Here is an 18,984-nt window from a genome sequence, read left to right as displayed (position 1 = left end):
AGCGTGAAATTAAAAAAATAATATAATTTTATATATTATTTCAAATAAAATAATAAAGATCAAGTCGGACAAATAAAAAAATTAAAAGATGATGAAATTAAAAAAAATTACAATTTCATAAATTATTTAAAATAAAAATAAATAACAATAAAAAAATAGAGATAAAATATAATAGATAAAAATTTTCAATAAAAAGAATAATAAGAGAAAAATAAATAAATAATAAAAAGAATGAGAACCAAAATTTATATAAAAATCAAATTTTAAAAAATAAAACTGAAATAAAAAATATTTAAAAATATATATATAGCAATCAAAATATTAAGGATTGAATTTAATATAATTAGCAAATAACAAGATATTTTTGAATTTTTCACAACTTATAAAATGTATTTTTCACCCAAAATAAAAGGAAAACATTTTTCTAAAAGTCAAATTAAGTTTTTTTTTTTGCTTGAAAAGTATTTTTTAGTAATTAATTTTTTAAAAATAAACAAATATATGAAAGCTTCAAAAATAATTTTTTTAAAAATATTTTTTCATAAAACAAATATAACTTTAATTAAAACCACACTGTCTAATATGTGTTCTTAATCGTTGAAATATGAGACAACAAATAAAATCATAGAGGAAAAATAAATATTAATTTTTTGAATAACATTCTATTTTATATATATATCAACCATTGAAAAAAAGTGAAAGAAACTCAACAAAAAAAATATTGGCAATAACTATAATGACCTGGACTTCTAAAAATTGCATTAGCAGGGCGCTTAGAATAATTAATGAAATGATTAAAAAAAAAGAAGCAAGAATCTTATTCCAAAATAAATGTTAAATTGATTGATATATAATAGAATAACATCTCAAATACAATAATATTTATTCAATTATAATTAATTCTTATTAAACTTTAAGAAAAAAATAAAATATAATAATCATGAAGAGCATAACAAAAACCAACACCTGCTAATATCATTAAAAAGATATTATAATCTCACTCAAACACAAATTCAAAAATAATCCTATCTATTTTATTTAAATGAAATTTAAGGAAAATAAAATATAAATATAAATATAAACCTTAAAAAAAAGTTCACGAGGCTGCCTATATTGGGCTTGCTTATAGCCCAAAAAAATGGACAAGCACACATAGGCCTACAAAGACATGCTTATGCACCCGACCCATTTTCTTTCTATTTTTTAAAAATTATCCTGTTATCTTCTCTCTTTTTTTAAACAACACAAGGAACGTGTCGTTTATCATCTCGTCTACACTGATAAACAACACGTCGTTTCTAGTTTCAATATTAGCCACCTCAGATATAGGAATGAGATTTGAATTTTGTTTTTAAGAAAATATAACCATCAAGATCATCATCAGTTGGGATATCGAGTGCCTGTAAGCCCATCGCCTGCATTCACTTAGCTTTCTTTTATAATGTAAACTCAATAAATTATTACAGCGCAATTCTCTTTCCTTTATATAGAACTGCATCATTGCCGGAAAAAGCAGAGGGAAGGAGTATACCTAATCATTCCATCGTCAGTGAAGCCTAACTTTCAGAAATTAAAACTGTAGCCAAACTATCAAATGGCATAGCAGAATCCCATTTTCATTGATCATAGCTTATGTTACTAGTAAATTTTAACTAATACTGCTACTATAAGCTAAGCATTCTGGTGGGAGAAGAAGAGCTTGGAGCAGTGAACACTATTTTCTTTTTTTCACTTCCACAGACGCACTTTGGTGACAGAAACGCCTTGTAGTCTAATTCTATGAAGCACAAGCAGGCACAAGGCAAGAAAACAATCCGGGGCATTTCTTCTGCATGAAAGAAAAAAGAGGAATATAATAATTAAATCGTTTATTATTGATGTTTTCTTGCCAGGAAAAAAAAATAAATGAAACTGTACAATTACTTAATTTGAGGCAAGCTTCTTGCAGCCATATGACCTCATACGGTACTGTCTAGCAAATTTATTCAACAACAACGAAACTTGTCTCAATTTTAGTGGGCATTTGAGACTTATTTGTCAAGATGATGACCCTTCTGGGCAATGACTGGCTTGTTCTTTAGCACATTTCCACAAGAGAATTGCCAAAATTTCAACCTCGATAACAAATCCAGGGACTGAGAAGAAGTTTTATTCAAAACCGGATGCTAGAAAAAATAGGCATGGATGGTTTTAGGCTACTAGCTATGACTTGGTCTAATTAGAATTCACGTACTGCTTATGCTAGTGTGTTACTAATGTAGTTCTATTATTTTTAATTATTTGGAGACTAACAAGTATTCTTTAACGATATTTCACAAACCATACACTTGTTTGATCATTGATGAATAGTGTGCATGTGCGCGTGCACTAGATATTTAACCCATGCTCTAATGTGGATTGTTAAAAAAAAATAAAAAAAAAGAAGAAGGTATGTGGGCCATTTCAATGTGTTTTTTTACTTAAATAATTCAAAGTGTAAATCAAAATTTCTATACAAGAATTTAATTAAATAAATTATTTATGTAAATAAATGAAAAGCATTGTTAATAATAACTAAAAAAAATTATGGAGGTTAGATTAAACATTTAATCTAGCAAAATAAAACATTAAACTGTTTACTAAATTTATTTTTTAAAATCAATAAAAGATTATAAAAATAGAAACACACATGCAACTAATTAAATAAAAAAAATATTATGCAATGCCAAAAAATCATAAAAAAATTCACAAAAGAATCTAAAATAAAACATTGTAATTAAAAGAATGAAGATAAAAGTTGAAATAAAAAAAAATTAGAGGGCAATAAAAAATGTTCAATTAGAGGGTTAAATTAAAAAGAAAAATAAGTTTAACAAAATAAAAAACAAATGAAAATAATAAGAGTCAAATTTAAAAAATAAAATAATATAAATTTTGATTGAATGATGATATTAAAAACAAATAAAACTTTGATTGAATAAAGACTGAAATAAAAAAATAACAAATTACAATTGAAAGATTAATTTGAAAATAAATAAAATTTTTATAAAAAAATAAGAAGAAAAATAAAAAAATCAAAAGAAAAAACTAAAATTTAAAATTTAAAAATAAAAAGGACAACTATGTATTTTTTTGATTAAAAAAAAAAAGAACAACAAACCACCTATTATTCGCAATCATGTGCTATAATAAAAAGAAGATTACATGATAATATTTCTAAAAACACATAATAAAAAGACAGACAGGAATAACTACCGGATAGATCCTAAGCGCTGCTCAAATAAATAATTTTACTATTTACTTTAAAAATGTATATATACCCTTTAATAATCATTGAGGCATTGAAAAAACAAAATTTGCACGAACACCAATGCTTTCATTTTTTAAACCGAGGAGGAAAAGGTTATTTCCAAGTAACAATCCCCAGTGATTATATGTGGTGCTTCATCTTTATTTTGTTCAATATATACAAGGAGGAAATTAAACAAGAAAACTTACCCGCTTGGCAGAGCGGAGGAGCTCTGGTGGGATTTTGTAGAGATCTTCATCAACAGCTTTAGGAGGCTTAAGAGGAACTTGAGGACAAATTACAGCGCCCATTTTATGACAATGTGGTGGCATTGTGGGCTGTTGTTTCCTTGCCGGTTCAGTCACGTCACAGACTTTGCCCTGCTTTCTCTGCTCTTTTGAATGTGGACCTCGCTGTTCTCTCATTCTTGTCTACAAATTCAACACCATCATTCAAATTCCAGACCTTCATCATGACTATCATTTCCTTGTTAAAGTCATGTAAGAATATATGGAGAATATAACCATATAAATCAAGGTGTACCGATTTTTATGTTCTTCCAGATAAATTCTTTAAGAATATGGAACGTAACCAGTACTCTATTTCTAGTTTGATCATTGAAAAATCCACTGAAAAAAATAAAAGCAGTGTTCGTGTGTATGTGGGAAGAGAGAGAATTTTTTTTTTTTTTTTAAAAAAAAGAAAAAAGCAAAATAAAGGACGAACCTTTCTGGGAGGATCATGATAACGAGAAGGCTTGTTGAAATCAGAAGCATGTAGATCACTACGCCTGTACCGATGTCCGCATTCTCCAGAGGAATTAGTACTGTGTCGAATCAATCCTGCCTGTCTTGCAGACTCAAAATACATTGTGATTGGAAGGTCATTTGCCTGGTCCCAGTTTCCGAATGCTGGTATTTGTCCACTTCTTCTCCATTCCTGACCAAAACAAAACACAAAAAAAAAAAAAAGAATCAATTTTGAAGGCAAATGAAAAGAGTTTCTTGAAATTAAAAAGAGGGATATTAAAAAACAACAGAAAGAAGCGAAATCTGAGAGAGGTTGAAAATAAGAAGCCGAGAAATGGCAAGAGAGCTTACATCCATTTTGGTCGATTATGGCAGTATAAAGCAAGAAGCCAAAGAAGAGACTGAAACAAAAAGGTGCTATAAAGGATAGAGAAAAAGATAGGAGCTTGAGAAGGGAAGAACAAAAAGGTTAAAAAGAAGGATATGGGTATTCTCAGAATAAACAATTCAAGATAAAATATACAAATTTTAGTTGAGAATTGCAGAGAGATTCTGCAAAGAAAGATACGTTTCAGCTCTTTCTAGCGTAAAAGGTAGAAGTGTATAGTCTAAAGGCTTTGTGAATGAGAAGAGCCTCGGCAGGTCTTTTTGTGTTGCTAGGTTTCTTTTTTTTAGCTTTAAGTGAATGAGAAGAGCTTCGGCAGGTCTTTTTGTGTTGCTAGGTTTCTTTTTTTTAGTCAACCCATTCAGACTATAACATCGAGCGACCTTTTTTTACCTCTAAATCCTTCGTTGAGCTTATCTGCAAGGAAGGATTTCCTAAAGCTAGATTAACGCGCAGACCAGAAATAGGGACCTACAATTTTAATGGGTTTTTTTTTCCACCTCTATTTGGGGGTCAGTGACTGTTACAGAAAGAGAGTCTGACTCTGGAGAATTGGCCAAGCTTGAAAAGTTAAAGATGGTTTTGCTTTTCCCCCATTTGCTGAAGAACTTGTCCCCTTTGACTTTGGCATTCAAATCAATGCAGGAGGCTACTCAACGCACGCAACGATTTTGGACTCGAAGATACTTGGAAGCTTAAAAGTTGCAGTCATGTCGTTCATTTGCATATTTATTTTTCCAAAAAAACGCATGCATTAAAAGGCTCAGCTATCTTTTTTTTAGTGCAGCCCCTAAACTCTTGTATTTTTATACTGACACCCTTTCTTTGACATTCCTGACTTCAAATGAAACATGAGTTTACACATATTTGTTTATATCAAGTTAAAAATATTTAAAAGATTGTTCGAAAAACGATCAAGGAAGCAACCCCCGTAAACATCGATCTAGTATAGAGCCCTGCACCAGCATGCACAAGTGAGAACGAGGCCTGCGGTATAAGCTTGCTGCCCCTCGAAGGTGCTGTTTTCTTACCAATGAATGTGGTGGGCCCAACGCTTCAAAACATGGAGAAGGGCAAACACGTGAGACTTGCCGTGACCATGGAAACTGGAAAGAAGGAGATCTAGCTAGTTCCATGGTGGAAAAACAGGGAAAGAAGAACAGAAGCCTCTTTATCTCTTCTGCTTTCAGGATCCTGCTTAAGCTACTAGCCAGGCCTTGATCACATGCCTTGTGGAGTGAAATATGCCGATTTATTTTGACTTCCCATTGCTCACGCCTTGGTGCTCTGTGTAAATGACAAAAGGGCACCAGCCGACCCTTCCCCTATTAGACTGGTTGCAAATTAGTCAATTTTTCGGCGAAGAAAACAAACTGAAACTTCGATAACAGAGAGGCAACAAGGTCAAAGACTGACATGTAATGCAGAGGTGGCTAATCCGTGTTCCCTCTCAACATCGGCAGAATTTCTCATGGACCGATCAAGGGGGACGTGAATGGGAGTGCTAAACGCCAGATTTTGCTCACGTGAAGTTGATGATTCTAATAATAATAACAATGAATGCGGCAATAAAATCACAAAATACGCTAACTGCATTTTTTTTTTAAATTGTTATTCTAGTTTTAACTCAACCAAACGTCTTCTTGATTTTAAACCTGTTTTCCCAGTCTACAAATAGATATTTTGAAATATTTATATAATTTATTTGAGATAAATTTTTATCTAATTATAATAAACTCACATCTAATTATTTAAAAATAAATATTATGTTGGGAAAACTCGGAATAACCGGATACCAATTTACCCGAATCAATTCAGCGGAATACAATTATAATTCACAAGTCCCAATTCTTTTCCTCTTTGTGCAGTAAAACAGAATCAAACAATGATGAAAAATAATGCAAATAATCACAAAATCAACACCAAGATTTTTAACGTGGAAAACCTGATGTGGGAAAAACCACGGGACCGTAGTCCACCTAAAAACTTCTACTATCAACAAATAATGAGTTCACAATCATTCTTCCTTAGATTCAACTAAGGGATACAACATATATATCATCAAGAACAACTTATTCTCGGATTACAACAAGATTAAAAGAGAAATATTTGAGAAAAACTCACAAAACTGACAGCCTCGTTTTCTGTCAAAACGGCCAGCTTCCACACCACCAATCTTCGATCCGACCGTCCAGAATGAAGATCAACATGTCTAGAAACTGCTGTCAAAATTTCAGCCCGTTCCAACGGTGAACAAGCTGGAAATCGAAGAAAGAGCACAGGCTGCTCTGCTGCCTCTTTTTCTCTTTTCCTCTCTTCTAATTTCAATCTTACGCTACAGTACCCGAACCACTTAATTTTAAAGTGCTCAAGTGCCTCTCTTCTCAATAAATATGGTGGTCCCATCATCACATGATATGAGATCATACACAACATATTATCACAGGTCGGATTACATTAAACTGTATCACTAATTCTATTAAACATACACAAAGTGAGTCCCTTTAATTTCACCGAGAAGAAAGGTCACCAATCGATTCCTGCCGTTTTGAGAGCACAGAGGAAACCGTATTACTTGTTTTTGTGGGCGTATAATTTTTCTATTGGGAGATAAGTATATTGTTTGCTCTATAAGCTCGAGTTCTGAAATAAAAATAGATCATAATGAATAATGATAAGAGAATCACTCGCACGCCTATATATTAGTGTTTTAGGAACTATTAGTTGTATGGTAGCGCATTGCTGAGAGGTGATTTTTGTCATATATTTTTATTTAATTTTATGGTAGTTAAAATGAATATCTAAAAATTTCAAAGAGTTTAACATAGAAAAAAAATATAATTTTTAGTCAAAATTTTATTTTCTTCTCAATGCTTTTTTCCCCCCAAGTAGCATGAGTTTTTGAATGAAAACCTAACTTAATTATAATAAACATTCGCAAGAATTCTAAGGATTTAATCAATAATATATATATATATATATATATATATATTTGTTAAAACCCTCCTTCCTTAATTATTCATATATAATTTTTTAGCAAAATTATGTCTTTTTTATTAGAAAAATAATTTTTTAAAATAAAAAATTATGATGAAGAAAAAATCTCAATAAAAAATCAAGTCATGAAAAAATTTAACATAGTAGTTTAAAAAATAAAATAATAATAAATTTGAGAAAGTTATATAAAAGATCAACATAAAAAAATCATTCTCATTAAATATTCATGGGAAATTAAAAAAAAATGGATTGATAATTAATATTAGGAATAATTACAAAAAGAAATTTTATTTGGATTTAGCATCTAGATTAAAGCAATGATTTTTTTTTGAAGACTTGAACTTGCATGCATAGAAAAGCTTACAAATTTTATTAAAAAAAAACAAAAAATGATAAAAACATAACTCAATTACCCGATCCTCCTAATGATTCAAAACGCAATGGTAGAGTCGGGCTAAAAACATTACTCATAAATAAAGTGAGGTTGTACGAAATTTTTTTATGACTTATTTATACAACATTACTCTTTCAATTATCCTAAAAATTTCATCTCTCTCTGTGCATTCCTCGTTCTAAGAAGTTCATAGAAGTTTCTCTCTGGTAGAACGCATCTCAGCTTCAAAATCATCCATTTTCATTTGTTCTCGAGGCAATTTGGCAGAACAAGTAACTCCTGCTTAAATATTTGGATTAAGTCTTCTATTTTCTCATTTCTGATCGTGGTGCTCTGGCCAGGAAGCCCATTAGCGCCTGAAATCCTAATCTTTCCTGGAGTACCTGTGGTCCCACTATTTCAGTCACTCTTGCAGGCAAAGCTGGTTTTACAAAATTGTGGAGGTTCGTGCTATCCTTGACCATTTCACTTTTGGGCCCATTTCCTGTAAACATCTCCAGAAAAAGTATACCATCACTGAACACATCAACATCTGCTGACAATTCTCTTCCCATAGCAACATCATATGCAATGAATTAGTGTTAAAAGTCAGAAAAAGTTGCGTATGACAAGATATGAAGTGTAGCAAACGCATAGAAAAAGGATGTATACTTGCAAAGAAGAATGCTTTAGAAGCTAGAACTCTGGAAGGGATACTTGGAGCGATGTAATCAATAGGCCGGCCCTCTTATTTCCAAGAGTGCTTATAGAATTGGAAGTGTTGGCTGCCTGATAAAGAGATCTAGCTAGACCAACGTCTCCTACATGCTCAACACACATGTTCAACCATTTATTTGTCCTGAAGAATATTGCACGGCTTAAGGTCACAATGAGCTATTGGAGATTCACGCTGATGATGAAGGTACCTCAGTGCACAAGCCACTTCAATGGCAATATTTAGTATGTTGAAGATCCAAATTCCTCTATGCACCGGTTGATATAGATTGACTATAGTTAGATGTGGATCTGCAAAATACAGGCTATATAAATGACTTAGTGATGCAGGTAAAAACATAACAAGACTGTAACAAGCATAGAAAGACAAAAGAAAAACTAAATTAAGGTTAAAACACAAAGAACGTTAAAACCTTACTTTATTTCTCAAATAATAATTTGACCAAGTCTTCCTCCTATAAAGTTTTATAATGCTTTTTATAAGCTAGAAGAATCGACCTAAATTAAGGGAAAAAATCCGAATCCTAGCACATAAAAGAAATTAAAACAAAATATGAAAATAAATAATAATTTCAAAAACATCTAGGCAAAATAAAAAATTAGTCCAAACAACAACTTTTAGGCATAATAATTTGAGATCCAATAATCCGACAAGCGATACAATTTCTTCTTACCATAAAATAACATGTAGAATCACTTGTAAAAATTTAAACCTAATTCAACAATCGAATCTCATGTTATCATCATTTCAAGCCACTAGCCTAGTATAGTATAACCAATTTTTCTCCTGGACCTAGACTTATTACACTAAAACGTATCTACTAAGTTATTTACATAGACTGTTTAGGACAAATCCCCTAATCATAACAAACTTAGCTACATCATTCTCTCCATGTTGGAAAAAACTCATCATCAAGTTTTGGTCATCATGTCACCACTATCATCAACCATTTTTAGATCTCTATTGTGCAATCAACTCGAATAAAGTAGGCTAAAAATAATTTCCTAAAACATCACCCTTTTTTTTTACAGAACTACTATTGATCATCGATGACTTGTTCCACACAAGACCCTTATCTCTTTATATAGACTCTCTACCTCTTCCCTCTTCCCTTTCTTTCTTTTCTCCACCAATCTAGATAAAAACAACTAATTTTTATCTGAATGGATGTTATCACATGAGCAATACACTTTGGCATATGAAAGATGGATATATAATATAAGGGTAGGGAATTCATAATAATTTCACGGTCACGGTGTTAGTGTGATTGTGGCGGTTAAGGAAGTTGAAGTCATGACGGCAGTGGAGAAGAGGAAAAAAATGATAATGATAAATAAAATATTAGGGGGAAGCTGGTTTTTTTTTTTGTTAATTTTGGACCTAATTTCCTCCTCCTTTAGCTCATGAAATCCACTTCTATTTATTGGGGTGGAAAAAAGGACGTTTGGTCTCCATTGGTGCCAAATCTTGGCTCTTAGTTCAACTTGGAAAGATCCTAATTATTAGCTCAAAGTAGCCATTATGGGCTGTTAGATTTGTGGCAAGAAAAGAGCTGGTTAGGTTTGCCACTTTGGAGCGGTGACATAATCGTTACGGTGTCAATCAACCAGAACGGATCACACTAGCATGTAGTTAGATGTCATATGATTATTTACGTATGAGTTTTGTTCAATTTGATGGAGAGATGAAGAATAAAATGCCTTATAAATATGCCCACTTGAGTAGCTTTTTCAGCTAAAATATGAAGAAGAAGATGAATAATCACCCAAAAACAGTTTCATTTTGGTAAAATATATTTTACTCCTTTGATTTATGATGTCTCAATTACACCCTTAAATGACTTTAAACTTTCAATTTTATTCAATTTTTTCCCCTGATGAACTTCAATTCCATTGCTGTTTTTATTTTGGTCATTGGTCTTAGATTTCTTTAATTTAACTTCTAATTGACCATTAAACTTTCAAATTTTTTCAATTTCACCCATGATTTCAGCCGATTAGGTTCCTAAAGTTCGGTGCCTTTTGTAAAATGGTTATTAGCTGAGAATTTTTTTCAATTTAGCTTTTAATTGACCCCAAATTTTTTATTTTTTTCGATCTTAATTTGATTGGGTGATTTTAGAAAAATCTTGTGGATCAAATGTCATGTGATTAGTTTCCCCTAGATCTACAACCCATCCATGATTACCTGGATCATCATGAGCCACCAAATTATTGCTTAAAGCAGGCGAAGGGACTTTTTGAGATATAAGGGACAGTTGAGGTTTAGTGCTAACAAGTGATGCTCTGTCTTGTGTCTCTTCTATACCGACCTCTCGTTTTGTTTTGTTTTTTAGTTCTTGCTACCACTCTAGGCACCTGTGCAATTTAAAACATGTTTCTATTGTGTGCTTGACAAATCCACAGCGTGTACAACCTTTGTCTTCTACGTGTTGCTTCGTCTTCGTTGGTTTGGACAACAGCGGGAGTAATGCTTGTTGTGGCCTTTTCCTACCTCTTGAGAGCATGAACCTACTTGGTGTAGAGTCTTCCTTTGTCAACATTATAGCCTGCCTTAAGTCTTCCTTTCAAACATATGCATATGTTTGTTCCACGGTAAGGAAGGTTTGGATTTGGAGCATGACTTTTATAACTTTGTCCAGTCGATCATCTAGTCTATTAAAAAAGGTGTACACTTTATCTTCTTGTAAAATATAGTTATACCTTTGTATGTCAGCCTTACATTTCATCATATTTCTCGCTGTAAACCTTAAAGATTATTATGGTACGTTTCGATAGATCCTCCACCTTGTTTAAGTCTTATTGCTTTCATTATACGATTATATACTTGTGAGTGTCACTACCATCAAAATAGGTTGTAAAAATAACATCTCATATTACCTTTTTCCGTTCAAAATATGATGTAATTTCTTATTGATTTTGGATCCATTGAATTAATTAGCCATCTTTTTACCAATGCATTTTCTATTCTTCATTTTCTAAAATTAGGATTATTCTCGTGTTGTTATGGAAGATTTTTATTTATCTATCTTATTTTGTCTTTACCTGAGATATATATCTCAATAACTTAAGCCCAAAGATCATACTTGGTGTCATTCAACTTGATCCTAATTGGTGCACTAATAGTTTCTTGATTTAATGAGATAAGTGTTTGATTCAATATTTGTGATATTTTGATAGTTAGTTTTGCAAAGACTTGACTTTTGTCTTAGAACTCTTTATTAAGAGTATTTGTTATGTCATAGCTTTTTTTAAAAAAAAAAAACTTACAAAGTCTTAAATCTTTTTACTCTGATACTATAATAAACAAATATTAAGAATATTTTATTTCTCTCTAGTTGCAAATCTGTACATAAGTATATCATTATATAGGTTCTACAAGAAATTTTAATCTAGATAGGTAATTATTCTCATATATAGATATAACTAGAATTATTTAATTAGAAGTAACAGACAAATCCCTACAATTTCTACTTCCTTATCCTTCAAATTTTACACAATAACTCACACCAACAATTAAGCCCTTGGCTTTATTTTTTTTTATTTTTTTAAGTTATTTCAATCTAATATCTTGGATAAGAGATTAATTGAGATAACATAGATAGATTTGGAATTTTTTTTCAATATTGTTTTATGAAATTGATATTTTAAAAAATTTTATTCTTTAATATTAGATTATTGAAAATTGAGCTTTGTGATTTTCTTTTCTTTTCTTTTCATTGTGTTATTCTCAGTACATGTTAGTCAAATTAACCTAGGTTAGTTTGGGTTTTCTTTTTCAATGTTTTTTTATTTAACTTTAATTTTTTTTTGCTAAGTTTTTCTTCTTAAAGTTTAATCTTTTTATCTCATTCTTATATAACAGATACCTGTAGTAGGTTAGTTCATCTAATTCAAAATGATTCGGGTTTTTTTCCCCTTAATATTTTTTTATGACATTGATTTTATTTTTAAATTTTATTATTTGACATTTAATTATTGGCTTTTAAGCTTTGTTATTGTTTCTCTTCTTTTTTTTTTTGTTAGGTTATCTTGAAAGTGGTTAGTAAAGTTGACCTGAATTAATCCAATTTTTTTATATTTTTTTTTCTGAACTTTGATCTTTTTTTGTTAGATTTTTTCTTTGAATTTTTTTATTTTAATCTTATATTATGGATTGTGGGTTAATCAAGTTAGCCCAAATTAAATCAAGTTTTCTTTTTTAAAATTATAATTTTTGAAAATTTGTTTTTATTTTATTATTTGATATTAAATTATTAGTTTTTAAGATTAGTAATTTTTTTATAAATTATTTTATTAAAATTAGCATGAGTTTGCTTGAATTTTATTATCACCTAAATATTTTTTTATATTAATAAAAATTTGACTCAGGGCAGGCGTTGGGTTAACAACCTATCTAGTAATGGAGGAGCTAGTCGCTTCTCTTCCTTCTGAACAAAGCCTTAATAATAAAAACAAGGAAGAAATAACTAATGGAGTAGTGTTAATGTTAAAGAAGAACTCAAAACCAACGATTCTCTCAAAAAGTTGCTACAAATGAAACCCAATCTCCTAACCGCTGATTCCTTTCTTATTTTCAATTCATTAAGTTCACTAACAAGGAATTCAATTCCATTTCCCAGAAACTCAATTCCACACCCCAATCATTTTCTCTCCGCAATATCCCCACACCCCAACTCCTCTAGACCCTCTCGTTTAATTCCAATTTGCTCTTCTTCAAATCCCACTAGAAAACAATCCACTTCCACTAATGAACAAGTGTCATTGAATTCAAATGTTGAAGTTCTTGATGCAGATGAAATGGAGAGGAACTTGAATGTCCAAGTTGGGAATCCAGTTGTTCCCAATTATATTCAGTCATGGACTAAGCTTAGTTTGAGTGATCAAGCTTTCTTTCTCTTATCTTTTATTGCCTGCACGGTACTCTCTCTCTCTGTTTAGAGTTTTATGAGCTTAATTTGGTATTATTTGTTGGTCCCTTTTTTTACAAATTAACTTGGTTTTCGTGTTTAGGATGTTTAACGGACTTTTGGCTATTAAATTCATTGTCTGCAAAGTTGGGTTTCCCCCCCTTTTGATCTTAATGGCTATGAAGTCTTTGATGGGTCTTTTTTATTGGGTGGTTTGTGTTAGAAAGATAGCTGCTTTTTAGCTCTGCTAATTTGGGGCTTATGAAGGTGCTGTTAGATTGTTTAGAATTTGGAATTGTATGCTATTTTTACTGTATTGGTATTCATTTATAACATGCAATGGTTTATGTGTTTTCTCTGAGAAATCTAGAAGCTCTGAATTGCTTGCATAGGACCACCTGTTTGTATTATTTTGGTGCAGATGCAGCAAATCAATATATTTGTTAGGTATGTTTGTTTTTTTTCAACTGTGATAGTGCGGATTCAATCCTCCAATCAAAATATGCTGTATTTGTGATAGGTGTGTCGGTAAATATTTCAGCTGGACAGTGTTGTGAAACTATAATATCTTTGAGTTGAAATGTTCACGACTTTGTCTTTACCCTTTGATGGTAATGCAGTTGTTGGAAATGACTGAACTTTACTTCGATGTCTTGCAGACTTCTATAGCATTTACAAGCCTTGTTGTTGCTGCTGTACCAACACTCTATGTAAGTGATCTGACTTTACATCTGAGTGCAGTTCTCTTTTCATATCTTCAAGCGTAGGATTGTTTGCTAGATTTTGTTTCAACCTGTTGTTTCTGCAAGCTGTTTCTTCTATTAAATATAATATCACTGTTAACACATACTATGAATAGAAGAAGAAGAAGACGACTGTGAAATGTGAATATCCTTACATCTTTATAGTTTGTAGGAGTCATTCATGAATTAGACTTTCAAGAATGACTGCCAATTTAGGCATCTTTGATGCTTGTTTTCTGGAGGATGCGAACTAGTTCATCATATCTTTATTGAAATGGTTCACCTGCTGAAGACAGTTCAACTCCTACATTAACAGATTTTTTCAAACTCGAAAAATGGTGCAGCCACCAGCTATTTTACCTTTCCCATTTCTCTTCTTCTTCTTTTTTCCCATTTCTGTTTCCTTTTTATTTCTTCTTTATTTGTTGCTGCCCCTTTTGTTTTCTTTTTTTTTTCTTCTTTAGTAAATCTGCTTGCCTCTACATTTGCTTTGTTTTTGTATTTTATTATGTCCATTTTGCTAATTTTAGTATTGTTGGAAAGCAACAGATGTTGCATGGCATATTTTTCTTGCAAACTTAGGTGATGCATTATGAGACAAAGCTTGACTGACATGCTTTGATTTTTTAGTGACAGAGAAAAGAAATTGACACCCATGAATTTAATCAATCCATAATGACCTTGGTTTGAAAGAAAGGAATGTTAGCTAATGTCATTTGAAGCAAAGATTGCTAATGGGAGCTCATGCACTTCTGACATCTTAACGTGGCTTTTGCTGACTTCTGATGGTGATATCATATTTCATAAGAAGAAATATCTATTTGGCTAACTGGCCATTTTTTTTTTCTTTCTTCAGTTAGAATATTATTTGGAGAATTATTAGATTTCTTATTAAATCCTGACATTAGTAAAAATGTTTATTGATATGCTTGCTCTTTTTCTTCATAGCATTTTGCCTCTGTTTCTGCTCTGTTACATTTGACATATATGTATCATCTGCTTGTATGCATTTTTTGGTCTTGGTGACGATCTTCTGGATGCACTTTGGTTTACTGTGCTGATGAATGTATTGTTCAGTATGTTTGTAGGAGTAGAATGCTGATGATAGGATGTTTGGGTAATTATGAAGCTGATTGCGTGCTAAATTAGTTAAATTTTCCCTTAGCTGTTTATGTTTTAAGAAAGGTTATTAATACTAAATTAGTTAACTTTCCCTTAGCTGTTTGTGTTTTAAGAAGGCTGGTCTCACGACATGCATTTCTTGAGATTTGACCTGGGGTAGCTATTCCTAATAGCAGTAGCTTGTGCAGTGTGATGCATCAGTTGCTTTGATGGTCTATCAGTCAGTTGATTAGCTTGCTTGCTGGGGTTTGATGATTCAGATATGTTGACCGTCCAACATCAAATTCTATGCCAAGCTTTCTTATTATGAGATTTTAAGAAACTGACAGTTGATTTTTCCATCAGGAAATTACACTTTCCTGATTCTTTCTATTTAAACTGAATGCCTGATTTCTTGGAGTTGTAAGCTAAAAGGAGGGCAAGCTAATTATGGAGGAAAAGTTGTATGATATCTAAAAAATTATAGTTGATAATCTTTTACTTTTAAACAGTAGTCTGATCATGTAAGTCCTTGTTACTAGATCCATGTTATGAAAATAACATAACTATAATTATGTTGGTAGTCAACTACCTGCAAGCCGCGTCCAATGTGCAAGCTTTAGGAATTCAAATCCAACATTAGTTAATTTACAAATTATTAATGGTCAGCAAAAGGGCTTCAACAGTATATTGCTCTCCATGCTAATTAATTTCTCTTATCAGTTCCTTTATTTGCTTTGTGCATTTTCATTTTATCGTATCCTTAGAGTTTTAGTTGTTCTGGATATTTGAAACTCTGTCACTCTTGTAATTGTAACTTCCTATTTGTGAAGATTTTAATATTATACAAATTATCTTATGCAATTTAACGATTCTAGTGTTCTGTTGTCAATATTGGTTCCTTTTCTTCTATTTTTTCCTCCCTGCTTGACAGGCAATGGGGAAAGCAGCAACATCTCTCTCGAAGCTAGCAGATACAGCTCGTGAGGAACTGCCCAGTACAATGGCTGCAATTAGGCTTTCAGGCATGGAAATAAGTGATCTTACATTGGAATTAAGTGATTTGAGGTGACAAACAAATTCTCATGACAACTCTTTGTTTATCATTAATTCTTTTCATAAAATTTTCCCCTTTTCCATTGGTCCAAATGCCGGTTAAGAACATTTTGTATTTCTTGAGCATATAAGCAAGAGCCTGATCATGTCCGTTTACTTTGTCCTATCTTATAAACAAAACATGGGTTTCCTTACCCCAGTAAAACTAAGTGATGGGACTGTCACATATTGATGCTGAGGGGAAGTAAAAAAGTTCCATGAGGATTTATAGGTCCTTTAGTTGTGTCTATTTATGTATTCCATAGTAATTTATAGATGTCTAATGTACGCCTTAGTCATCACACTTAAAACATTAAGATGTTCAGCTTGTCTTGGTGAGAGCCTGTCTGATGATAGCATTATGATCAGTATTACTAATATCTAGAGAAAAACCACCACCTTAACAAGATGAGCTATAAAGTTTAGTGGCCTGTAAGTATCCACTTTCATTTTCTCGGATACTGTTCAAGTACTCTAATATGGTTTATCTCAATTGACATGCAGCCAAGAGATAACTGATGGGGTCAATAAATCAGCTCAAGCAGTTCAAGCAGCAGAAGCTGGAATTCGACAGATTGGTGCACTTGCTCACCAACATACTATGTGTAAGTTATTGTGCTGCCTATCTTTCCCGCAGCAAGTCAAATTGTTTCTTTCTTGTTATTTACAGAACTGATGTTTTTGTGTCTATTATTTGATATCCAGCTATGATTCAAGAGAGGGCTAGTCTGCCAATCATCTCCCTGCAGCCAGTTGTTGCTGGTGCTGCAAAGAAGACTTCCCGTGCGGTTGGTCAAGCCACTAAGACCATCATGAATATGATATCACGAGGAGAATTCAATTCAGAGAATGAAGATGCGAGTGCAATTGATAGGGTGGAAATATAAGAGGTGTGACTTCTTCTGGTTTGGACAAACACGTGTACATATAATAGATAACCAAGTTGTCTGCCTAGAGAAGGAAAAAAGATTGAAGGAAATGCAAACTCTTTACAGCCACAACATGGGTTGCCTGGTGCGAGCTCTTCTACAAATCTCTCTTAAAATATGAAACCCTTCTTGTCTTCTTCTAGGGAGGTAGGATCAATGAGATCTTTCCCAATTCTTTTTAATGGGATACTGTTACTTTTGTTCATGATATTCTGTTGCTTCTTTACGAGACATGAATCCTCGGCTTTTGTTATGTTCGACATTCAGGGAATCATGCTGTGTACATCATGGCCAAGCAAATATCTCAAAATTTATGTAGTTCCTCCTTGGTTGCCATGTAATGTTATGGAGGAACATGTATAGTTTGATCTATGAATGGTTCTTCTAGCGCGTCCTTTTATCGGTTCTGTTAAAAAATAATATGAGATAACTATAAGTGCTTTACTAGCCCTCTTCCTCTCATTCTCTTTAGAAAAACACCCTAAAAAATGTCTGATCACGGCAACCGTTGTTTATTAACTATATGTTGTCCTTGTTTATTGTGGTTTTTATCCTTCTGAATAAAAGCCTAGTGATTGTTTCTAATTGGATATAGAAGATGCTACGAATCTAACACAAGGAAACTAGATTTTTTTTTAATTAAAATTATCTTTGAAAACCCTATTGGATATAGAAGATGCTACGAATCTAACACAAGGAAACTAGATTTTTTTTTTAATTAAAATTATCTTTGAAATCCCTATTAGATATAGAAGATGCTACGAATCTAACACAAGGAAATTATTTTTTTTTTTAATTAAAATTATCTTTGAAAACCCTGAAATTTGTGGGACTTCAACTAATAATTTTTAAAAAATAAATTAATTTCTAAAAAATAAATTTAGAGTTTAATCAATTAATCATATTATTAGAGTTTTTTTAGTTGTTTAGATATTATTAATAACTTTCTCAATCAGATAAACATAAATATTTTTTTTGAAGTATAAATAAAATTGTTATTCTTCTCATATAAATTTCTTACTATACATTCTTAATTATGTCTATTATATTTTTATAACATTCAATTCTTCCTTGGACTTTAACAAGAAAAATATATAGGCTATGAAGGCACGCAAGAGAGGGTGAATTGGTTAAGAATAAAAATTAAATCAAATTATCAATGCACAATAAACCTAAAGTATATGTAAGTTAACATGTTTAATTCAATATGATCTTGGAAAGATTATTTTTTGAGCTTCAAAATCAATAGAAAAAAATAGGATATGCACACAATCAAGAAGAGGATTTAAAGAACAAATACCCCAGAAAATCACAGGTAATCCAATCCTCAAGGATGGCCCTCAGAGCTCTAATGCTTGCTTGATTTTTATTTGTAACCTTAGAAACTTTTTGGTCACTGCAATCTTGCAAGATCAACTGCTTTTATGCTTGATTATATAACCCGAGTATTTTCTAGAGAGAGTAACTATTTATCAGCTCTCTATCTGTGTCTCAGTTAATTTTTCGTTGGGTCGTTTTGACAAGCACCTAGTGTGCTTTATATACACTAGCTTCTAGCCATTAGCTCTACTCCATGATTCTTGGCTTGATGACCCATTATTTTCAATTAGTTTGCCATTTCAATCCTTCACAATCTCTGGATAAGCTGCTAATTTTTCTCATCTCTAGTGTTAACCCAAAACCTTCATTTTGTGCTGGT

The 18,984-nt window shown here is 31.8% G+C and overlaps 2 protein-coding genes across 2 annotated transcripts; one reads left to right on the top strand and one right to left on the bottom strand.

The window, feature by feature from the left end:
• Nucleotides 1–1,588: 1,588 nt before the first annotated feature.
• Nucleotides 1,589–4,928, bottom strand: LOC105132566 (uncharacterized). Its single transcript, XM_011036137.1, has 4 exons — nt 4,369–4,928; nt 3,995–4,207; nt 3,478–3,699; nt 1,589–1,828 (listed from the first exon to the last, which is right to left on the bottom strand). The coding sequence occupies exons 1-4, from the start codon at nt 4,372–4,374 to the stop codon at nt 1,778–1,780; spliced, it is 492 nt and encodes a 163-aa protein (XP_011034439.1). The 5' UTR covers nt 4,375–4,928; the 3' UTR covers nt 1,589–1,777.
• A 7,973-nt stretch (nt 4,929–12,901) lies between these two features.
• Nucleotides 12,902–17,729, top strand: LOC105132565 (chitinase-like protein). Its single transcript, XM_011036136.1, has 5 exons — nt 12,902–13,427; nt 14,077–14,127; nt 16,196–16,329; nt 16,861–16,961; nt 17,062–17,729. Exons 1-5 carry the CDS (start codon nt 13,044–13,046, stop codon nt 17,241–17,243), a joined length of 852 nt encoding a protein of 283 aa, XP_011034438.1. The 5' UTR covers nt 12,902–13,043; the 3' UTR covers nt 17,244–17,729.
• Nucleotides 17,730–18,984: the final 1,255 nt, after the last annotated feature.

Source organism: Populus euphratica, unplaced genomic scaffold (genome assembly GCF_000495115.2).
Source record: "Populus euphratica unplaced genomic scaffold, PopEup_1.0 scaffold27.1, whole genome shotgun sequence".
NCBI classification, from domain to species: domain Eukaryota; kingdom Viridiplantae; phylum Streptophyta; class Magnoliopsida; order Malpighiales; family Salicaceae; genus Populus; species Populus euphratica.
This window is presented reverse-complemented; position numbering and strand designations above follow the sequence as displayed.

What these genes read in the sequence shown, in the direction of transcription:
- LOC105132566 (XM_011036137.1), bottom strand. An exon ending in ATCATGATCCTCCCAGAAAG is followed by an intron (nt 3,700 to 3,994) that starts GTTCGTCCTTTA and finishes TTGAATTTGTAG; the next exon opens with ACAAGAATGAGAGAACAGCG. An exon ending in TCCTCCGCTCTGCCAAGCGG is followed by an intron (nt 1,829 to 3,477) that starts GTAAGTTTTCTT and finishes TCTTTCATGCAG; the next exon opens with AAGAAATGCCCCGGATTGTT.
- LOC105132565 (XM_011036136.1), top strand. Translation starts at nt 13,044, where the DNA reads ATGAAACCCAATCTCCTAACCGCTGATTCCTTTCTTATTTTCAATTCA. An exon ending in TATCTTTTATTGCCTGCACG is followed by an intron (nt 13,428 to 14,076) that starts GTACTCTCTCTC and finishes GATGTCTTGCAG; the next exon opens with ACTTCTATAGCATTTACAAG. An exon ending in TTGGAATTAAGTGATTTGAG is followed by an intron (nt 16,330 to 16,860) that starts GTGACAAACAAA and finishes ATTGACATGCAG; the next exon opens with CCAAGAGATAACTGATGGGG.